Here is an 18,892-nt window from a genome sequence, read left to right as displayed (position 1 = left end):
GAAATTTCGTAAATTTCGAAATTTTTAAAAGGAAAATTTCGGAATTCTTTAAAAAAACGAAACACGATGGACCCCTAAAAATGAAACGAGTTTAGAAACATTTTTTTCCGTTGTTACCCAAGCCTACTCCCAATATAGCCACCACAGGACTTCCACAGTTTTTTTAAAAACCCACAAGATGTGGATACGCAGAGATTCAGTTATGTGGATCACTGCAAAAGTTCCGTTATATCTGCAGGCCAGAGAAACTGTGCCCTCCACATGTTTCATAAAGATTTTGGCACACAAACAAAGTCTACTGCTGTCCAAGTCAGCACTACACAACGAAAGAGGAACACACACTTTTAAGCAAGGAACAGAACTTTGTCATTATCTACTATTTTTAGAGCCTGGCCATCTGTCCAGATAGATTTGGTTGTGTAAATGTAGAATCATAGAATCAAAGAGACCTCATGGGCCATCCAGTCCAACCCCATTCTGCCAAGAAACAGGAATATTGCATTCAAATCACCCCTGACAGATGGCCATCCAGCCTCTCTTTCAAAGCTTCCAAAGAAGGAGCCTCCACCACACTCCGGGGCAGAGAGTTCCACTGCTGAACGGCTCTCACAGTCAGGAAGTTCTTCCTCATGTTCACATGGAATCTCCTCTCTTGTAGTTTGAAGCCATTGTTCTGCATCCTAATCTCCAGGGAAGCAGAAAACAAGCTTGCTCCCTCCTCCCTGTGGCTTCCTCTCACATATTTATACATGGCTATTGTATCTCCTCTCAGCCTTTTCTTCTTCAGGCTAAACATGCCCAGCTCTTTAAACCGCTCCTCATAGGGCTTGTTCTCCAGACCCTTGATCATTTTAGTCGCCCTCCTCTGGACACATTCCAGCTTGTAAATATCTCTCTTGAATTGTGGTGCCCAGAACTGGACACAATATTCCAGGTGTGGTCTAACCAGAGCAGAATAGAGCATGGGGAGCATGACTTCCCTAGATCTAGACACTATGCTCCTATTGATGCAGGCCAAAATCCCATTGGCTTTTTTTGCCCCCACATCACATTGTTGGCTCATGTTTAACTTGTTGTCCACGAAGACTCCAAGATCTTTTTCACACGTAATGTGGCAACAAACAACAGAATGTTGTTCCTGGGTTATACATGGCTGTTCCTGATTGCTCTTCTTGTGAAAAGATGTACAACACTGACTAGAGAGCCACAACGCATCTCCCCTTATGAACTTTCCAGGACTTTAAGATCATCCGGGGAGGCCCTGCTCTTGAGCCCGTCTTTGTCACAAGCACGGCTGGCAGGGACGAGAGACGGGGCCTTCTCAGTGGTGGCCTCTCGACTATGGAATGCTCTCCCTAGGGATATTAGTTCGGCCCCCTCCCTTTTAACATTCTGGAGGAAAGTCAAGACTTGGCTTTTTTGAGCAAGTGTTTGCAAGTACAGTGTAACTGACATAGAAAAATGGAACAATTAGACAATGTGATTGGTCAATGTTTTCAGTAACGAGACGCTAATGATTTGTTACTGACTTTGCTATGGTTTTATAATATTTTAATGTTTTTAATTGTATTTTATGGTCTTGGCACCAACTGTGAACTGCCCCGAGTTGCCTGTGGGCTGAAAGGGATGGTATATAAATAAATAAAATAAAATACATAAACAAGTAAACAAACAACTTTGTCCTGGCCAGAGAAAATGTGCCCTCCACGTGTTTCATGACATTTTCGATAGTTACAAGCTGGGTAGATGCGGGGAATGCCATGGATGTAGCGTACCTGGATTTCAGAAAGGCCTTCGATAAGGTCCCCCATGACCTTCTGGCAAGGAAACTAGTCCAATGTGGGCTAGGCAAAACTACGGTAAGGTGGATCTGGAATTGGTTAAATGGACGAACCCAGAGGGTGCTCACTAATGCTTCCTCTTCATCCTGGAAAGAAGTGACGAGCGGAGTGCCGCAGGGTTCCGTCCTGGGCCCGGTCCTGTTCAACATCTTTATTAATGACTTAGATGAAGGGCTAGAAGGCAGGATCATCAAGTTTGCAGACGACACCAAATTGGGAGGGATAGCCAATACTCCAGAGGACAGGAGCAGGATTCAAAACGATCTTGACAGATTAGAGAGATGAATGGCCAAAACTAACAAAATGAAGTTCAACAGTGACAAATGCAAGATACTCCACTTTGGCAGAAAAAACGAAATGCAAAGATACAGAATGGGGGACAATGCCTGGCTTGAGAGCAGTACGTGTGAAAAAGATCTTGGAGTCCTCGTGGACAACAAGTTAAACATGAGCCAACAATGTGATGTGGCGGCAAAAAAAGCCAATGGGATTTTGGCCTGTATCAATAGGAGCCTAGTGTCTAGATCTAGGGAAGTAATGCAACCCCTCTATTCTGCTTTGGTTAGACCACACCTGGAATATTGTGTCCAATTCTGGGCCCCACAATTCGAGAGAGATATTGACAAGCTGGAATGTGTCCAGAGGAGGGTGACTACAATGATGAAGGGTCCGGTGACTGTGAGAGCCGTTCAGCAGTGGAACTCTCTGCCCCAGAGTGTGGTGGAGGCTCCTTCTTTGGAAGCTTTTAAACAGAGGCTGGATGGCCATCTGTCAGGGGTGATTTGAATGCAATATTCCTGCTTCTTGGCAGGGGGTTGGACTGGATGGCCCATGAGGTCTCTTCCAACTCTTTGATTCTATGATTTCTGGCACACAAACAAAGTATTTACCTTCTACTCAAATGTCACTTTTTTAAAAACAAACTGACCAGTCAAGAACAAGCATCAAAAACACAAGAACAAACCCAGATTTTAAAAATCCCATGATTTCCCACTGCAAGGAAATGTGAAAATTCACATATTCAGCTCAAAACTGCAGTATTCACGCACCTATAAATTTTGTGTTTTTTTCCTTTTGTAGCAATTGCCGCTGGATTTACAGGTAAATGTTAGGGCTGGGTGGTTTCGTTTCGTTAATTCGTAATTTGTTAATAATTCATTAATTTTTTCAATTACAAAACGATAACGAACCATTCTGGAGCAATTATTAAAAAAAACTAATTTTCAAAAACGTTTTGTAAATGCTTCGTATTTTGATATTGTATTCGTTTCATTATTGTTTTGAGGTCGTTTCGTTATTATTTCCGCATGTCTGGGCCAGTTTTATGGTTTAATTAGTGAAAAAAAATTATAATATCACACCAACAGTCAACAACAGAGGGAGAGGGAAGCTTCAGAAGTTTTTGGAGGTTTTTTAGCGTATTTCGCGGTCGCGTCCGCCATTAACGAATCGATTCGTTATTGTTTCGGAAATCGATTCGTTAATTTTTTACCATTTACGAAATTTCGTAAATATCGAACTTTTTAAAAGGAAAATTTTGTAATTATTTTAAATATCGAAACAAAAAAAAACCCCAAATACAAATCGATTTTAGAAACAAATTTTTCCGTTGTTACCCAGGCCTAGTAAATGTGTCTGGCCACCCTCCTGTTTGCTGCGGAAGCTCCTGGGATTGTTTGGATGGGTCCTGAGTATATTCAAGTTTTAATATAGTAATATTAAACATATTCGGCTCAAAACTGCAATATTCACACACCTATAAATGTTGTGTTTTTTGCCTTTTGTAGCGAATGTTGCTGTATTTACATGGAAAGGTGTCTGGCCACCCTCCTGTTTGCTGCGGAAGCTCCTGGGATTGTTTAGATGGGTCTTGAGTATATTCAAGTTTTAACATAGTAATATTAAACATATTCGGCTCAAAACTGCAATATTCACACACCTATAAATGTTGTGTTTTTTGCCTTTTGTAGCGAATGTCACTGTATTTACATGGAAAGGTGTCTGGCCACCCTCCTGTTTGCTGTGGAAGCTCCTGGGATTTTTTGGATGGGTCCTGAGTATATTTAAGTTTTAACATAGTATTAATAAACTGAGCACACCATAACCCTCTTATGTTAAGAGCAAGTCCAAAACAAACAGAAACAACAACAGCAGTTCAACTCAATTAACTTTTATTGTATTGCCAAGTTGAAGAATTTTATTGCCCTTGGGCTTTTTGTGCCATACTGATGAACCGATCATGCTCCAGACGTGAGAGCTTGTGCTTACCACTGGTTATGTTGTGGCCATTTCATGGTGGTATTCCAATGTCCAGTCAGGTTGTAACTTACTTATAGTCGTCAGAAAGAAACTCTATTTGTGAATTTCTTTGAAACCAAATGGTCTGTCGGAAAATGGCATCGCTTCCAAGCAAGGGCTAAATGTTGATCAGTTTCAGGCAATAACTCATGGTGAGGTTTTGACGATAGAAAGATAGTAAGATACATGTCCGATGGTGTCCTCCCTTCCTAACTTTTGGTTATGTCTTTGATATCAGCCCCAGTTTTTCCCAAGAAGAGGCTTTTTTTTTTCCTTCTAGAAGCATTAGTTTGACATAGACGTTGCTGAATGCTTGCGCTGCTTTGGCAGTTTCTGGCTGGATGCATCTTGTTTATCAGAAGGACTGGACACCCTTTCAGCCCCTTCCTCAGAAGACTCGTTCTTCTTCGCTTTCTTGATGCCCGGGATCACAGAGTGCCGTTTTCCCTTTGCCATGGAGCGCTCCAAGGCGGTTTGCAGAACTTTGCCGCTGATATTGAGCTCACGGTTTTCCTTCATTAAACGCTCTGCTTCCCTGGACACAGATTTGCAAAGGCGCTCCAGGTAGGATCCCAGGACCCTTTTAGCAGGCCGGCTTAAATGGCATTCTTTACCTTTGCTGGACCCCTTCTTCTCCACAGGTTTCTTCACCTGTTTTGTAGCTTGCTTTGATTTCACCCCCTTCATTTGTTTTCCTTGTGCCTTCTGTTTTGTCTGCTTTACTTGGCTCTTCTTCTGATTGGGCTGTTGGGTTTTCCCTTTCTTGTTGACAACAGCAGCCATGGTTCAGTTAGGTCCTCCTCAGCTCAGCCACCCATCTACTACTGTGGACAGATGATTTCAAGCTATGCCCTTATATACTAGCCAAAGGTATGCAAATGAAGATCTCTCTCTAAGAGCCTGATTGGTTAGTTGAAACAATGCTTCCTTTATTACTTCATGTTGCCTGAGTGCAGAAAGACAAGTAGTGAGCTTAAACAAAGGTTACTACTAACCAACTATCTCTAGTTGTTGCTGTTGCTACTGATGTTGTGTTCATTACTGTTGCACCTCAGAGTAGATTCACCTTGCTGAAGACACCAAACCACACACAACCAGAAGTCTTTATAGTTTATTAAAAACAAAAGGTAAAAGGCAATCACCCCTCAACAAAAGATTGCTCCAAGAACTGTCAGGCCATAATAATAATAATAATAATAATAATAATAATAATAATAATAATCCTTTATTTATACCCCGCTAACATCTCCCAAAGGACTCGGTGCGGCTTACAAGAGGCCGAGGCCCAACACATCAGTAAAACAACAGCATAACAAATACAACAATAAATAAACTCATAAAAACAAAACAATAAGCGTTAAAACAATAGCAGTACACATTAGACAATAACACCACGACGCATTTAAAACTAAGGCCGGGCCAAATGTAATGATTAAAAAATTTAAAAATGCTGGGCATGACCAGGTGAAATGAATAAGTTTTTGGAGATAGGCTAATCACGGTGGTCAGTTGAAACATTCACACCTAGCTCCAGCAGACAAGAGTCCTTTGTCCCACCCTGGTCATTCCACAGATATATAAACCCTTTTTCCTAGTTCCAACAGACCTCACTACCTCTGAGGATGCTTGCCATAGATGCAGGCGAAACGTCAGGAGAGAATGCCTCTAGACCATGGCCATATAGCCCGACAAAACCTACAACAACCCAATTGTAGGATGGTTAGTTGACACTGAGCAAGGGCTGGGTAAATTATTTATTTATTTATTTATTTATTTATTTATTTATTTATTTACTTTGCTTATATACCACAGTTCTCAGCCCGGGGGCGACTCACAGCGGTGTACAACATAGAAGGAACAAGGTTCAGAATTCAAACACAATCTAAAATATCAATCTAGCAATAATGAAAAAACATCATCATCAAAAACATCAACAATATCAAAATACAAAAAGCCATTCGCGTTGTCTCATTGTTTAAACCACAATCCAGTATCATTGTATCCACATCCAGTATCACAATCCCCTGGGCCATAGTTTGAGGACCCCTGGTCTAGAGGCATTCTCTCCTGACGTTTCGCCTGCATCTATGGCAAGCATCCTCAGAGGTAGCCTCACTACTTCTGAGGATGCTTGCCATAGATGCAGGCAAAACGTCAGGAGAGAATGCCTCTAGACCATGGCCATATAGCCGAAAAAAACCTACAACAACCCAGGGATTCCGGCTATCAAAGCCTTCGACAATACAAAAGGTAAAAGGTTTGTAAAAACAAAGGTCAATGTTCCAACAGATCAATATCCTAAAGCACTTGAAGCTTAGTCCAAAAAGCAAAAAACCAAGAGAACATGACAAGGCCCTGAAATCATGAACACAAAAACTGTAAGTTAAATCCAGGCAAGCATAGGCAATCTCCTTAGTAGAACGCAAAGTTGCTTTGACAAAGATTTGGTCTCACACACATGCCTTGATATCCTTTTGCAAAACAGGAAGGCGTTTCTTTGGCCCTGGCCTCCCTGGCCTCCCTCTTGTTAGCTATCCTTTCACTCCTTCAGATTCGGAATTCCAATCGATCACCGATCTAAGGTTCCCATTTCGTCAAGGTCAGTCTGTTCGTTAGTGTTAGCCTGTTTCCCTGCTTGCTCATAATCAGGCTGAGAATTATGTTGCTCAACATATACATGAAGCCGCTAGGGGAGATCATCCGGAGTTTCGGGATGCAGTGTCATCTGTACGCAGATGATGTCCAACTCTGTCACTCCTTCCCACCCACTATTAAGGAGGCTGTCCAGGTCCTGAACCGGTGCCTGGCCGCTGTGACGGTCTGGATGAGGGCGAACAAATTGAAATTGAATCCAGACAAGACAGAGGGACTCCTGGTCAGTTGAAAGGCTGAAAAGAGCATAGGGTTACAGCCTGTGTTGGATGGGGTTACACTCCCCCTGAAGACGCAGGTTCGCAGCTTGGGTGTGACCCTGGACTCATCGCTGAGCCTGGAACCTCAGGTCTCGGCGGTGACCAGGGGAGCATTTGCACAGTTAAAACTTGTGCACCAGCTGCGCCCGTGCCTAGGGAAGTCTGACTTGACCACAGTAGTCCACGCCCTGGTTACATCCCATATAGACTACTGCAACGCTCTCTACGTGGGGTTGCCTTTGAAGACGGTCCGGAAGCTTCAACTAGTTCAACGAACGGCAGCCAGGTTGTTAACAGGAGTGGCGCTCAGGGAGCATACAACCCCCTTGTTGCGCCAGCTCCACTGGCTGCCAGTTTGCTACCGGGCCCAATTCAAAGTGCTGGCTTTGGCCTATAAAGCCCTAAACGGTTCTGGTCCAACTTACCTGTCTGAACGTATCTCCCCTTACGAACCACTGAGGACTTTAAGATCATCTGGGGAGACCCTGCTTTCGGTCCCACCTTTGTCACAAGCACGAGAGACAGAGCCTTTTCAGGAGTGGCCCCTCGGCTATGGAACACCCTCCCTAGGGAAATCAGATCTTCTCTCTCCCTCTTGATGTTTCGGAGGCAAGTTAAAATGTGGCTATTTGAGCAAGCGCTTACAAATACAGATTAGCTAATACGGGAAATCTAATGACCTGACAATGGAATTGGACAATGCTTGGGAATAATGAGACGCCGATGATGCCGCTTTTATTGTTTTTATGATGTCTTATACTGCCCAATGTTTTTTATCTATTATATTTTATATATACTGATTTGTTGGAAACCGCCTTGAGTCGCCAATTGGCTGAGAAAGGCAGTATACAAATACAGTAAATAAATAAATAAATAAATTATCCTCCATCTCTGAATCAATCTGCACCGGGCTATTTTCAGTATCAACACTCTCATGCCTTGCTGTGGGAAACTGCACTTCTTCATCGTCTATAACAGGGACATCTTGAACCCAACTGTGAACCTGAACCCCATCATCCTCATCAGAGACAGTCTGTGATTCCAGCTGAGTCACAACAATTATATTCATTTATATCCCCACCCATTCCCCAATAATAGGATTATTACAAATTATGAAAGCTATTGCAGATCAAAATCATACAAAAATCAGATATAGTTTTTCAATTCTATTGTTAAACCAAAATAGAGCGCATCCATTCAATAATCAATGGTTGAATGATTATCCAATGCAAAGGTAATAGGCTTGTGCAATCAATGAAAAAAATGTTTGAGTTTTCATTACTATGAGGGTAGAATGAAAAGTAATGCCTCCCCCTTCGCTACTTGGGTTTGGATGGGAATATTTTAATGAATCAAACACAGAGATAATCCTTAGAGTGTGCTCTTTAACTACCACTATTCACTTTTCCACATAATCACCAGACAATTGGATACATTTTTTGCCAACAAGTTTTCTGAAGCTGTCACAGAAGTCAACATGATTTCCGTAACCCACCGTGCACAGATCTTCCGATAGCCAAGCAAAGCAATAATGTGACCCACATGTTCTTGTGAAATGCCAATTATGCTTGAAATTTCTCTCTGAGTGATACAACAATCGTCAACCTTTTGCTTGAAATTTCTCTCTGAATGATACGACGATCGTCCTGAATCAATCTGTCAACCTTTTGCTTGTGAAACTCGGTGGTTGCTGTCACAGGATGTCCAACTATTTGTTTGTCACACAACTCAGATGTTCCCACCTCAACATCTTTAAACTTATTTGCCCAACGACACACAGTACTCACATCAACACAATCACCATCAACAGCTTGCATTTTCTGATGAATCTCCTTTGGGGTGACACCTTCTGCTGTCAAGAATTGAATGACTGCAATGTTGCTTAATTCGCATTGACCGTCTACACAGGGTTCCATACTTCGCACTTTAACAACACAACCATTCCCACCAAAATGGAACTGTAGAGGAGAGTCTACTGAACAAGCCAGTACCTGCTGCATACCAGTACTGCCATCTGTTGAGGAGTTACAAAGGTGGAGGCATTACTTTTCATTCAACCCTCGTAAATTAGGGGGGGGGGGTCGTTTCTAAAGTGTTTCCAAAATACTGTTAGGAGTCCATGTTGTAACTATGCAGTAGAGCCTCGCTTATCTAACCCTCATATTATCCAATGCAGTCCGCCTCCTGCCCGGATCCACAGCTGTTTCAATACATTGCAATGTTTTGGTGCTAAATTCATAAATACAGTAATTACTACATAATGTTACTGTGTATTGAACTGCTTTTTCTGTCAATTTGTTGTAAAACATGGTGTTTTGGAACTTAATTTGTGAAATCATAACATACTTTGATGTTTAATAGGCTTTTCCTTAATCCCTCCTTATTATCTAACATTTTTGTCATGAATAATCTTCAATAACTTTAAAGCATAGGTTTTTTTATTGCAATTTCCAGTGTGCGAGGGTATATCAGATTACAGAAAAACATTTAGACATACAGACATACAGATTCTATGCAACTACATTGGATTTACAATTATATGGCTAACAAATGAACAAAGGATAATTTGCCCATGTACGAGGGTTATTTTTTAAGTAAGGTCCGTTTTGTTGTAGAGACACTAATAGTTCACGCGCATACCGCAACGAGTGTGTGCGGCATGCAACGAGAACAACTGTGCTCAGTTTCCGCTCTGTAGCTAACCTGTACGGTTCTGTTCTGTGCTTTAAAAATGTTTAAGACTCTCAACTCACCCGCCGCATGTGAGGTTCGCTCAGTGATATGGTTTTTGTCAGCAAGGTACCTGCCTACTGCAGAAATCCATCGACAGATTTGTGAGGTGTACGGTGATACTGTTATGAGTGAAAACAAAGTGCGTAAGTGGGTACGACAATCAAAGATGGCCGTGACAACGTCCATGATGAGGACCGCTCGGGTTCCTTGCTGACAAAAACCATATCACATGCGGAGGGTGAGTAGATAGTCTTAAACATTTTTAAAGCACAGAACAGAACCGTACAGATTAGCTACAGAGTGGAAACTGAGCACAGTTGTTCCCGAGGCATGCCGGTACGCGACGCACACACTCATTGTGGTTTGAAAGGGGCCCCTAAAGAAGGACAATGATAGTGGGTTGTTTCAGGCTATATGGCCATGGTCTAGAGGCATTCTCTCCTGACGTTTCACCTGCATCTATGGCAAGCATCTAATCACCTCTCAACAAATGTTTGCTCCAGGCACTGTCAGGCCATTATATGCGAATCAAGGTGGTCAGTTGAAACATTCACACCTAGCGCCAGCAGATAAGAGTCCTTTTTCCACCCTAGTCATTCCACAGATATACGAGGGGTATTTTTTAAATAAGGTCCGTTTTGTTGTAGACACTAGTAGTTCGTGCACATACTGCAACAAATGCATGCGTCGTGTACCGGCATGCTTCGGGAACAACTGTGCTCAGTTTCTGCTCTGTAGCTAACCTGTACGGTCAACTCACCCGCCGCATGTGGTTCGCTCAGTGATACAGTTTTTGTCAACAAGGAACCTGCCTGCTGCAGAAATTCATTGGCGGGTGAGTTGATAGTGTTAAAAAATTTTAAAGCACAGAACAGAACTGTACAGGTTAGCTACAGAGTGGAAACTGAGCACAGTTGTTCCCGAGGCATGCTGGTACATGATGCACGCACTCGTTGCGGTATGCGCGTGAACTGCTAGTGTCTACAACAAAACGGACCTTACTTAAAAAATACCCCTCGTACATGTACATACATGTACATGCATGTAAATACATGTACATGCATGTACATACATGTACATGCATTCAACCTCATGCATCCAAATATTACCATATCCTTTTCTCCCTCCTTGGAGAAGCACCTGTTTAGGCCAGACTTTGCTTTCCTGCAGTCTGCCAATGCACAGCTCCAAACCTTCCATAACTTCAATACTTCAAAACACCAAAATGCCAAAACTTCTTCCCTAAGAACAATGCCAGGGACCAGATCTCTGTTTTCCCTACAGCAGAACCTGACTTCCTGCAAAAAATGCACTCCGAAAGTGCACTTCTTCCTCTTCCCTTGAGAAAGATGCCCCAAAGTCACCAGACTGCTCCCTTGCACTCTCCGAATACACCATCTCTCTCCTTTCCATGGAGCAGAGCATGGCAGGTGAACCAGACTCCTCAGATCTGTCACAATTTGAGAATTATTAATCTTTTATAGGAATATTCTGTTGATGTCCCAAAATTGTAAATTAATGACAGACATCTTCCATCCTGGCTTCATTTTAGTTTCCTGGTCAGATGTTGATTCTTGATGGTGTCCTCCACCACACTCTGGGGCAGAGAGTTCCACTGGTGAACTGCTCTCACAGTCAGGAAGTTCTTTCTAATGTTCAGGTGGAATCTTCTTTCCTGTAGTATGAAGCCATTGGCCTGTGTCCTAGTCTTCAGGGCAGCAGAAAGGAAGCTTGCTCCCTTCTCCCTATGACTTCCCCTGATTGTTTATAAAGCTACCTGTGTGACCACATCTCTGTTTATGAACCCACACGCTCCCTTCATTCATCCGGAGAGGCCCTGCTCGCGATCCCACCTGCGTCACAGGCGCATTTGGTGGGGACGAGGGACAGGGCCTTCTCTGTAGTTGCCCCCCAACTCTGGAACACCCTCCCCAAAGACATTAGACTAGCACCCACGTTGGCAGTCTTTAGGAAGAATCTGAAGACCTGGCTATTCCGATGTGCCTTTCCGGAATAGGATAATCTCCAGCACTACGTCCCAGAAGCACTTTATTAGAGTTTAAGATTCTCTGCACATTGCACATGCCCAGAAATCCAACATACCACCTGCCACACCCAGCACTTTTTAAGCTGTACCCATCACTGGCCCGGCCCTGGTTTTTATTGCATAATGATGTAATGTTTTGTTATTGTTTATGTTTTTAATTTGCTTTAAATTGTATTGTTATTGTTTTGCTGTTGTTGTGTTGAGGCCTTGGCCTTTGTAAGCTGCATCGAGTCCTGCGGGAGATGCTAGCGGGGTACAAATAAAGTATAATAATAATAATAATAATAATAATAATAATGTCCTCCCAAACCTGCTATACGCTTGCGAGACATGGACAGTCTACAGACATCACACGCAACTCCTAGAACGATTCCATAAGCGCTGCCTCTGGAAAATCCTGCAAATCTCTAGGGAAGACAGGCAGACAAACGTCAGCGTGCTGGAAGAAGCAAAGACCACCAGCATTGAAGTGATGGTCCTCTGCCATCAGCTTCGCTGGACCGGCCACGTTGTCCGGATGCCCGACCAACGTCTCCCAAAGCAGATGCTCTACTCTGAACTCAAGAACGGAAAATGGAATGTTGGTGGACAGGAAAAGAGATTTAAAGATGGGCTCAAAGACAACCTTAAAAAACCCGACATAAACACTGAGAACTGGGAAGCCCTGGCCCTTGAGCACTCCAGCTGGAAGCCAGCTGTGACTAGCAGTGCTGCAGAATTTGAAGAGGCACGAATGGAGGGCGAAAGAGAGAAATGTGCCAAGAGGAAGGCACATCAAGTCAACCCCAACTGAGACTACCTTCCACCTGGAAATCGAAGACCTCACTGCAGGAGAAGATGCAGATCAAGAATAGGGCTCCACAGTCACCTACGGACCCACCAGAAGACTAAGCTACTCGGCCAACGAGGGATCACCTAAGTGAAAGGGACTTCCCCTCACATATTCATACATGCAGGGGCGGCTCATCCATTACATGAAGTAAGCGGTTGCAGAACACATTTTTTTGCTGGGGCGCGGAGGCGCCTCTGTAAATTCCCCTCAACTGCACTTGAGGAGCTCCCCCTCAGCTCACAACAGCCCTAGCAGTCCGGGGGGAGCCTCGGCTTTCTTGCCTCGCTGCCGGGTGATCCTCTTCCCAAAGGGGCCGGGCCCTTGAGCCTCGCCTAGCCCCTCTCATTCCTGCTCCACCCAGCCACCGGGTGCGCGAGCAGAGCCGGCACTCAATCGTTCTCCGCATTCGATCCCTTCCCCATGACCGGCTCCTTTTCCCGATCCCCTGGCACTCCACGCACCTCCTCTCCTCTCCCCAATCCATGGGTGGGCCAAGGGGAGGAGCCGCTGCGCCTGGCCCGCTTCGGGTCCAGAGGCGTGTCTGAAGACGCCAGCGTGTGCACCAAAAGTCACCTCTTCTCCTGACTTTCTCTTCAGCCATTGGGACCAAGAGAGAGAGAGAGAGAGCCTCTCCGGCTGGAGGTATCTCCCACCTCTGCCCCCTCCTCTTTTTTTGCGCCTACCTTCAGGAAAGGTGGGCATCTCCACCTCTCTCTCTCTCTCTCTTGGTCCCAATGGTTGAGGAGAAAGTCAGGAGAAGAGGTGACTTTGGTGCACACGCCGGGGTCTTCAGGCATGCCTCCAAAGTGGGCCAGGCAAGGGAGCAAGTGCGGCAAGTGTAGTTACTGGGATATATAGTTCACCTACAATCAAAGAGCATTCTGAACTCCACCAATGATGGAATTGAACCAAATATGGAACACAGAACTCCCACGACAAACAGAAAATATATATCAATGATTGGTTGGGGGGGGCACCAAAATACTGTTTGCTTACCGTTGAAAATAGCCTAGGGCCGCCTCTGCATACATGGCCATCATGTCTCTTCTCAGCCATCTCTTCTGCAGGCTAAACATGCCCAGTCTCCTTAGTCCCATTAAGCTCTCCACTTGATATTAGGCAGGATCATAAAAGAGTATAGCCTCCTCAATTTTTTCTCAGCTTCCTTCTCCTATATTACATGAGGAGAGGCTGAGGACATTCAAGACCCTCCATGACCTTTATCCAGTTCCCTCAGCTTTCCCTGTGAGACTTCTTTGAATTCTATATGGTTTCTGAAGATGCCCGACAGGAGGGAGAAAACTGATTAACTTATTTGTTCTCCCCTGCAGGAACAAATAATTTAACACAGCACAAATCCTAATACCATCGTATGGATTTTTCTACCGGGAACCAAGGCCGCTGCCTGAAACCAAATGTGGGAAATAAATAAGGAGAAATAGAATAATCACATATGAATGCAAAAACCAACAAAGTGCTAGCCCATATTCAACCTAGAAAGTTTCTTAAATATACTTGGTGAAAAGAAAAGAAAAGCATGTTTTTGCCTCTAAAAGGTAGAAGAAACTCACACACAGTTACAAAAGGATGAAAAAGGTGTTCTCATAACAAGAGCAAAGAAAGGAACATAAATCAAAAGCAATGATAAAGGCGAAGGGGGAGAAATGCTCAGTTCAAGTTAAGTCACCAACAGTCCAGAACATAATGGCATAAAGGTGAGTTGAATGCAGAAATCAAGAGGAAGAACGTGATAAATGTTTCTAAAATGGAGCAAAGAATGGTTTGAAACTATATTATCCAAGAGACAAACAAGAGTGTTAACAATCTAAAATGTTTCTACACCAGAAAGTAGAGAAAAGTTGGAGGAAAGCCTTGAAGAACATAAGAAGAGGTGGAGAATTACACACACAAAGCATTAAAAAACGGTTATTTGGATGCCACCAAAGCAGATGGGACCATTCACCAGGATTGTGGCACAGTTGGCTGAGTGTCAGCTGCATTAAGATCACTCTGACCAAAAGGTCATGATTTCGAAGCCAGCCCGGGTTGGAGTGAGTTTCCAACCAATTGTGTAGCCTGTTGTGGACCTTTGCAACCCGAAAGACAGTTGCATCTGTCAAGTAGGAAGATTAGGTACCATCTTAAAGTATGGGGAGGCTAAATTAACTAATTTATGAGGCCATAAAAAAGACTCCAGCAGAAAGCATGCGGGGAATGTACTTCATCAGTGTCGCAGATGGACGATGAAAGCGACAGCTCCCCTGGCGGCCAGAAAAAGTTAAATAGCCTCTATGTATGTCTGTATAAGTTTGTATGTCAAACATTGGCATTGAATTTTTGCCATATATGTGTACATTGTAATCTGCCCTGAGTCCCCTGTGGGGTGAGAAGGGTGGAATATAAAAAGCTGTAAATAAATAAAAATAAATAAATAAATTCATGAAATAGAAGGGCACGAAAGATATGGGATTCAAGGTATGTCACACGTCTTTCAATACACTCCAAAGGGATACTTGAGGAAATAAATTATCTAAATAAGTTGTTCAGTTTTGTTTTGAATGGATGGACACTCCCCATTTCCCATTATAAAGACATGGTTTGAAAAGTTCTATGAATGTTCAGTCAAACATATGAGAAAACTTGACCAAGAGAGAAAAGAGTAGTAGAAATAATAATAATAATAATAATAATAATAATAATAATAATAATAGTGAGGTTTTCTGGCATTGTATATCCCGCCGCTTCTAGTCCAATGTGGGCTAGGCAAAACTACGGTAAGTTGGATCAAGAATAGGTTAAATGGACGAACCCAGAGGGTGATTCTCCCCAAGGCTTCCTCTTCATCCTGGAAAGAAGTGACGAGCGGAGTGCCATCAGCAGGGTTCCGTCCTGGGCCCGGTCCTGCTCAGGATCTTCATTCATGACTTAGATGAAGGGTTAGAAGGCAGGATCATCAAGTTTGCAGATGACACCAATTTGGGAGGGATAGCCAAGACTTCAGAGGACAGGAGCAGGATTCAAAATGATCTTGACAGATTAGAGAGATGGGCCAAAACTAACAAAATGAAGTTCTACAGTGACAAATGCAAAATACTCCACTTTGGCAGGAAAAACGAAATGTAAAGATACAGAATGGGGGTGCCTGGCTTGAGAGCAGTACGTGTGGAAAAGATCTTGGAGTCCTTGTGGACAGCAAGTTAAACATGAGCCAACAATGTGATGTGGTGGCAAAAAAAGCCAATGGGATTTTGGCCTGCATCAATAGTAGCATAGTGTCTAGATCTAGGGAAGTCATGCTCCCCATGCTCTATTTCGCTTTGGTTAGACCACACCTGGAATATTGTGTCCAATTCTGGGCACCACAATTCAAGAGAGATATTGACAAGCTGGAATGTGTCCAGAGGAGGGCAACTAAAATGATCAAGGGTCTGGAGAACAAGCCCTATGAGGAGCAGCTTAAGGAGCTGGGCATGTTTAGCCTGAAGAAGAGAAGGATGAGAGGAGATATGATGGCCATGTATAAATATGTGAGAGGAAGCCACAGGGAGGAGGGAGCAAGCTTGTTTTCTGCTTCCCTGGAGACTAGGACGCGAAACAATGGCTTCGAACTACAAGAAGGGAGATTCCATTTTAACATGAAGAAGAACTTCCTGACTGTGAGAGCCGTTCAGCAGTGGAACTCTCTGCCCCGGAGTGTGGTGGAGGCTCCTTCTTTGGAAGCTTTTAAACAGAGGCTGGATGGCCATCTGTCAGGGGTGATTTGAATGCAATATTCCTGCTTCTTGGCAGAATGGGGTTGGACTGATGGCCCATGAGGTCTCTTCCAACTCTTTGATTCTATGATTCTGTGATTGTTCATTTGTATTTTGATTCTGTAGCCCACTTGTTGATGGATGTCCAGAATCAGTAGCATCTACTGCGGTCCTTTTTATCCTGGGCATTGACTGAAGTATAGACTTCATTTTGCTTTGTTTCTCCATAGTGCTAATGGGTTAGGTGCTCTGCGTTCCACTCCTCAGTTGAGACCTCTCTGACTTGGTTGGACCTGCTGGTAGTTACACAGCCCTCAGCATCCTTGGAACAGTTAAGTCCCCCACCATGATAGGGTGGCATCCGTTGGGGTGCAAGACTGATTCTTGCAGCCCAGGAGCAAGCCATCAGAACAAATGCAATTAAGGCCAGGATTGAGATATCAGCTGATAACCCAAAATGCAGACTACAAAGAAGCTGATGAAACCATGGATCATATCCTCAGCTGCTGCAAGAAAATCGTACAGACAGACTACAAACAGAGGCACAACTCTGTGGCCCAAATGATTCATTGGAACTTATGTCACAAGTACCACTTTCCAGTAGTCAAGAACTGGTGGGATCATAAACCTGCAAATGTGTAAGGGACCACAAATCTGAGCCCCTGTTGAAGGTCTGGTCGCAGGAGGCAAACAGGCAAAAATGTCCAGTCTGAGGAGGAGAAGCAAAAACAAGGTTTTATTCCATTATGGCCACAATGAGATGGATTAGCCGTACTGCACATACAGGCCACAGTACTTGAAAAAGGCTGCCGTGCCCAGAGGTGGCCCTAGGTAATTTTCAACGGTAAGCAAACAGTATTTTGGTGCCCCGCCCACCAATCACTGATATATATTTTCTGTTCATCGTGGGAGTTCTGTGTGCCATATTTGGTTCAATTCCATCATTGGTGGAGTTCAGAATGCTCTTTGATTGTAGGTGAACTAGACATCCCAGTAACTACAACTCGCATATGTCAAGGTCTATTTTCCCCCAAGAGTGCCTCAAGAGCGTCCCTGGGCAAAATCAACTATATTGCAAATGCTTACTTTGCGTAATGGTTGAGCCGCCCCTGGCCATGCCCCACACCCATCAACCACACATTATATAGGTTTTTCTTATCTACAAAAATTCTACTGCACATGTTTTCTAGGGCAAATTTCAGCCCAGCCCCGGCCTCAGCCCTCTACTTTCACAACTAGCTTATCTATTGCAGAAGCCTGTAGCCAGGATTTTGATTCGGGGGAAGCTGAGTTTGATTCGGGGGGGGGGGGGGGGCTGAGTCTGAGTGAAAGAGGGCCTACCCTAGCAAACCTTTTGTGTCGTTACCCCAAAACCCCCATGCATAAGGGATATATGGAGCATGGAGATCAGATCATGATATGAATAAACATAACAGTTTAACTAGGTTGTTGTAGGTTTTTTCGGGCGATATGGCCATGGTCTAGATCAGAGGTCCTCAAACTTGTTAAAAGAGAGGGCCAGGTCACAGTCCCTCAAAGTGTTGGAGGGCCAGATTATCATTTGAAAAAAAAATGAATGAATTCCTATGCACACTGCACATATCTTATTTGTAGTGCTAACAACACTTAAAACAATACAATAATTAAAATGAAGAAGAATTTTAACAAATATAAACTTATTAGTATTTCAATGGGAAGTGTGGGCCTGCTTTTGGCTGATGAAATATGATTGTTGTTGTGTGCTTTCAATAGGCTTGGGCAACCCATGGTTCTAAATGGTTCTAAAGTACTTACAAAACTAAAGTTCTGGTGGTGAAAATTTCAGAACTCTAACAAAACTCTCAAAATTTCATAATAAATGGCAGTTCCTAATTGGTTCTGTCATTAAAATCACCAATAATGAAATAATAATTAAATGTTGAAAGTTTTGTTAGAGTTCTGAAATTTTCACCACCAGAACTTTAGTTTTGTAAGTACTTTAGAACCATTTAGAACCATGGATTGCCCAAGCCTAGCTTTCAAGTCATGTCAGACCTAGGTTGACACTGAGCGAGGGCTGGGTAAATGACCTTGGAGGGCCGTATCCGGCCCCTGGGCCGTAGTTTGAGGACCCTGGTCTAGAGGCATTCTCTCCTAACATTTCACCTGCATCTATGGCAAACATCCTCAGAGGTAGTGAGGTCTGTTGGAACTAGGAAAATGGGTTTATATATCTGTGGAAAGACCAGGGTGGGACAAAGGACTCTTGTCTGCTGGAGCTAGGTGTGAATGTTTCAACTGACCACCTTGATTAGCATTTGATGGCCTGGCTGTTGTTTGGAGTGGCTTGTTAGTGCCTGGAGCAATCTTTTGTGGAGCAATCACACCTAGCTCCAGCAGACAAGAGTCCTTTGTCCCATTATTATATAATAATAACTATTATTATTATATAATGCTCCAGGCACAGTCAGCCCATTGTATGCTAATCAAGGTGGTTA

General features: G+C 43.5%; 1 protein-coding gene across 1 annotated transcript; it reads right to left on the bottom strand.

Moving 5' to 3' along the window:
• Window positions 1-4,424: 4,424 nt before the first annotated feature.
• On the bottom strand, window positions 4,425-4,922 carry LOC137097526 (uncharacterized). Its single transcript, XM_067470856.1, has one exon. It carries the CDS (start codon window positions 4,920-4,922, stop codon window positions 4,425-4,427), a length of 498 nt encoding a protein of 165 aa, XP_067326957.1.
• Between the last annotated feature and the right edge of the window lie 13,970 nt (window positions 4,923-18,892).

This window comes from Anolis sagrei, chromosome 7, assembly GCF_037176765.1.
Source record: "Anolis sagrei isolate rAnoSag1 chromosome 7, rAnoSag1.mat, whole genome shotgun sequence".
NCBI lineage: Eukaryota > Metazoa > Chordata > Lepidosauria > Squamata > Dactyloidae > Anolis > Anolis sagrei.
Note: the sequence above shows the minus strand (reverse complement) of the source record. Positions and strands in the feature narration are given on the sequence as shown.